The sequence below is a fragment of the Microchirus variegatus genome, assembly GCF_963457635.1.
Source record: "Microchirus variegatus genome assembly, chromosome: 1".
In the NCBI taxonomy this organism is placed as follows: Eukaryota; Metazoa; Chordata; class Actinopteri; order Pleuronectiformes; family Soleidae; genus Microchirus; species Microchirus variegatus.
In genome coordinates, this window is record NC_139802.1 from 10,569,619 (window position 1) to 10,573,336 (window position 3,718).

The following is a 3,718-nucleotide window of genomic DNA, read 5'->3' on the forward strand; positions in this document are numbered from 1 at the left end:
CAGATTTAGGTCCTCACAACATAAGGAATACCAGGTACACACACACACACACACACACCCCCCCCCCCCCCCACACACACACACTCCAATTTCACCTCATTGGTCTAAAAACATTTTTTGAAAACAAGAAATTAAGTATCTGCAAATAATATGGATTAAATATTCAAGACACTTTGATAAGAATGACTAAATTGTTAATATAGGCTACAGAGTATCATTTTTTAAAACATTTTTGTTTTGTGGTGTGCCTCGTGATTTTTTTCAATGAAAAAAATGTACATTGTCTCAAAAAAGGTTGAAAAACACTGCCCAACATCATGGGAATAACTGACCTAAACCACTGCATTTGCATAACTCTGAGTTTCGTTTGGTCCTCTGCTTCCTGATTCAGGCAGTTCACTGTCACGCTCACTCATGAGCACTCGAGTCAAAAAACTTTGCGTTGGCATGGCGAATGTGTTCACACTGCTGATGCTCCTGATCATCAAGGAAGGTGAGGGGTAGTTATTTTCTATTAATTTTTTTTTTTTTTTCTAAAGAAGCTTTAAAGAAACCTCCTGCTGCCCATTTTTCAGATACATAAATAGGTGACATTTAAATTCGACAGTGATAAAAACAATGTTCCTTGAGATCTTCCCTGAAATGTGCTAAAGTTCAAAATGATTATTTCCTCTAATTATTTATGTTAATCATTAAGAATGAATGCTAAATATCTCACTCCATGTTTTGTGTGCTCTCTGCAGGAAGCGGAAATCCCGGCTGGTCAGTGACTTTTGAAAACCCAAATCCTTGTGCTTTAAAGGGCAAGTCTGTGTCGTTCAGGTGCTCATATAGCTACAGAGAAGGTGAAACTGTAAGAAACACCACGTGGTACAAAGGGAAATTAAACGGTACCGTTTGGGCACGTGTGGCGCTTTCAGATTTCCCTTCATATGAAAATCGTTCTGAATACCTCGGTGACCGGCAGCATGACTGCAGCCTTGCAATCCACGACCTTCAGGTTAATGACACTGGATATTACTACTTCAGGTTTGACACAGACATGTACGGATTCCGTAGTAAACAATCCGTGTATCTGTCTGTCACAGGTAAGATTATTCCAAGCTGAGTGTTAACTCTACAAGTGTCAGCTTCTCTTAACCTAATGCTCTTTGTCTGTTCACTCATGTGCAGAGCTGGACGTCAGAGTGCAACCAGAGAGAGTTAGAGCAGGACAAAATGTGACACTTGAGTGTAAGACATCATGCCATCAACTTTCAAACACGACCTGGTTTAAAGATGGACGCCTAATATCCAAAACAGTGTTCCAAGCTCAGGCAGAGGATTCTGGGAATTATGTTTGCGCCATCAGAGGGAGGGAATCAGAGCAATCTGACCCTGTTGCTCTGGACGTCCAGTGTAAGTACTGTATGATGACAATGTGGGCTGAGATAAGGCTGCAGGGTTATTTGGACACAGTGAAGAATTATTATGGTTACGGAGATTTCTGATCATCAGGTGAGATGATGGAACCTCTGGAGTTTTTTTGAGAGAGATTTTATTGAAGACAGCTCAGATCTGAGACAATCTGATGCAGATTCGGGCGAGCAGCGTGCCTTGAGATAGAGTGTCAGGTCCAGATGCATGGCACCTTGGTACACTCTTAGAAATAAAAGTGCTAAGTAGAACCATATAAGGTTCTTTGGCATGTCCGCATAGGAGAACCCTTTTTGGATAGTGTTACCAAGAACCCTTTAAAACCCTTTATTCAGGAAAGCGGTTTCTAAAGTGTTCTCTGGATCAAAATGGTTCTTAGTGGAGCCATAAGTGTTACCAAGAGCCCTTTGCTTCTGAAAAACTCATTCCCGAAGAAAGGGTTTTTCAGAAGCAAATGGTTCCAGGTAGAACCTCAGCCCTTGTAGAAGAACCCTTTTGGAACCCATATTTCTTAGAGTGTATATAAGAACGGAACCTTGAAAGGCACCTAGTTTGTGTCTTATCGTAAGTTGCGGCTGTTTATATTGAAACATCAAGTAAACTTAAAGATAGCAGAAGATTAGCATTTTTTTTTACCTCACAATTATTTTAGCTTTGGTGAAACATGGTTCAAAATGATTATTTACCAAAAAAAAACCAAAAAAAACCACAGCCTAGTATCTTATATCCTTTTTCTGTGTTTTGTTATTTCTGGCATCATCAACAACACATGTGGATTATTTACCTATTCTTCCAAGTCTAAGTTCCAAAGTTTGGATTTTCCAGAGTTTACGTGATGTGTTTTTGTTTTTGCTCACACGGTCCAAAGACATACAGATTGGCGAATGGGGATAAAGTAACTCTAATTGACCATAGGTGTGAATGTGAGTGTGAATGGTTGTTCATCTCTGTATGTGTGGCCCTGTGCTGTACTATAGTGGCTTGACCTCCACATGAGGGTCGCCAACCCAGGTCTATACATATAGTAGTATAGGAGTATACATACATATGTATATGTATATATATATATATATATATATATACATATATTTTTGTTGTTGTTTTTTGTCACAGATGGTCCATTAAACATGTCCATTGATGTGAGGAGACTTGGCCATCTATCAAACAGCACCAGTGTGAATCTGTCCTGCAGGGCTACAGCTAACCCTGCAGCCATAAACTACACCTGGTACAGGTCTACTGGTTCCAGCTCCAGTGATATGGTCCATGTGGGAACGGGACAGGTGTTGTCATTTCCCTCTGTGGAGTCGCCACACTCTGGACTCTACCTCTGTCAGGCCAGGAACAGTGTGGGGGAGAACAACCTGACAGTTGTGATGCATCACAAAGACAGTGAGTATGAATGGCCAGTGACACTTTGAGAAGCCATGACCTTTGTGACTGATGACACACAAACTAAGGAATGATATACGTTGACATTTTTCAATTTACATGAATGAGATGAATCCGTGTTTCGTGTTTATTAGGGATAGATACATATATACATATTTATTTCAGTGATTATACACATGCGCAAACATACTTATGGATATTGCATTGCCAGTAAACCTAAATCCGAAATGTAACACACTTAGGAAATTACCTGAAACTCAAAATCAAAATGATCTTTGCCAAACATTTTTAATTACATCAGATAAAAATCTAATATCCTGTCATTAAATTTCTCACTTTCCCCCCCCCTCTCAGCCTCAACAACAGTTAACCATTTCATCCTTGTTGGCACCATAGTCAAAATTGTTCTTGTGCTTTTGCTCACACTGATAATTATTTGGATAAGGTAAGTCATATCTCTCTCACACACACACCAGTGTTGGTTGGTTAATTTTAATAGCACAGTGTTAAAATATGTCTTATTTCATTGTTAAAGGAAGAGATCGTGTTATTCTGCTGAGGACAAAAAGGTAAGATGGTACCACGTTAAACACACCGTCAGTAACAGTTTGTCACTAAATGTCTAACGATGATTGTCGTGTTTCAGGAACACGTAGATGAGTACGAAAACGCCGGCATCTACGCTAATGGGTGAAAAAAAAGACAAGGAGGGAAGTGACTATTTATTAATTTTTTTTTAAAAAGCATAATGACATTTCATCACACTTCACCACAACATTGTGGTTTGCATGTTGAACTGAGCTCCAGTCAATTCTGTGAAGTTCTGTGACTCACTCACTGCTGCTGACGGTGTCATCCCTCTGTTGTTCAAAGAATCTATACTTTTGCCAAGATTGTGGAGGTGATAATA

At 39.5% G+C, this 3,718-nt stretch overlaps 1 protein-coding gene across 1 annotated transcript; it reads left to right on the forward strand.

Moving 5' to 3' along the window:
* Nucleotides 1-447: 447 nt before the first annotated feature.
* LOC310934356 (B-cell receptor CD22-like) lies at nt 448-3,502 on the forward strand (the record flags this gene model as incomplete). Its single annotated transcript, XM_083898052.1, has 5 exons — nt 448-493; nt 744-1,088; nt 1,174-1,420; nt 2,609-2,825; nt 3,455-3,502. 5 exons carry the CDS (start codon nt 448-450, stop codon nt 3,500-3,502), a joined length of 903 nt encoding a protein of 300 aa, XP_083754178.1.
* Between the last annotated feature and the right edge of the window lie 216 nt (nt 3,503-3,718).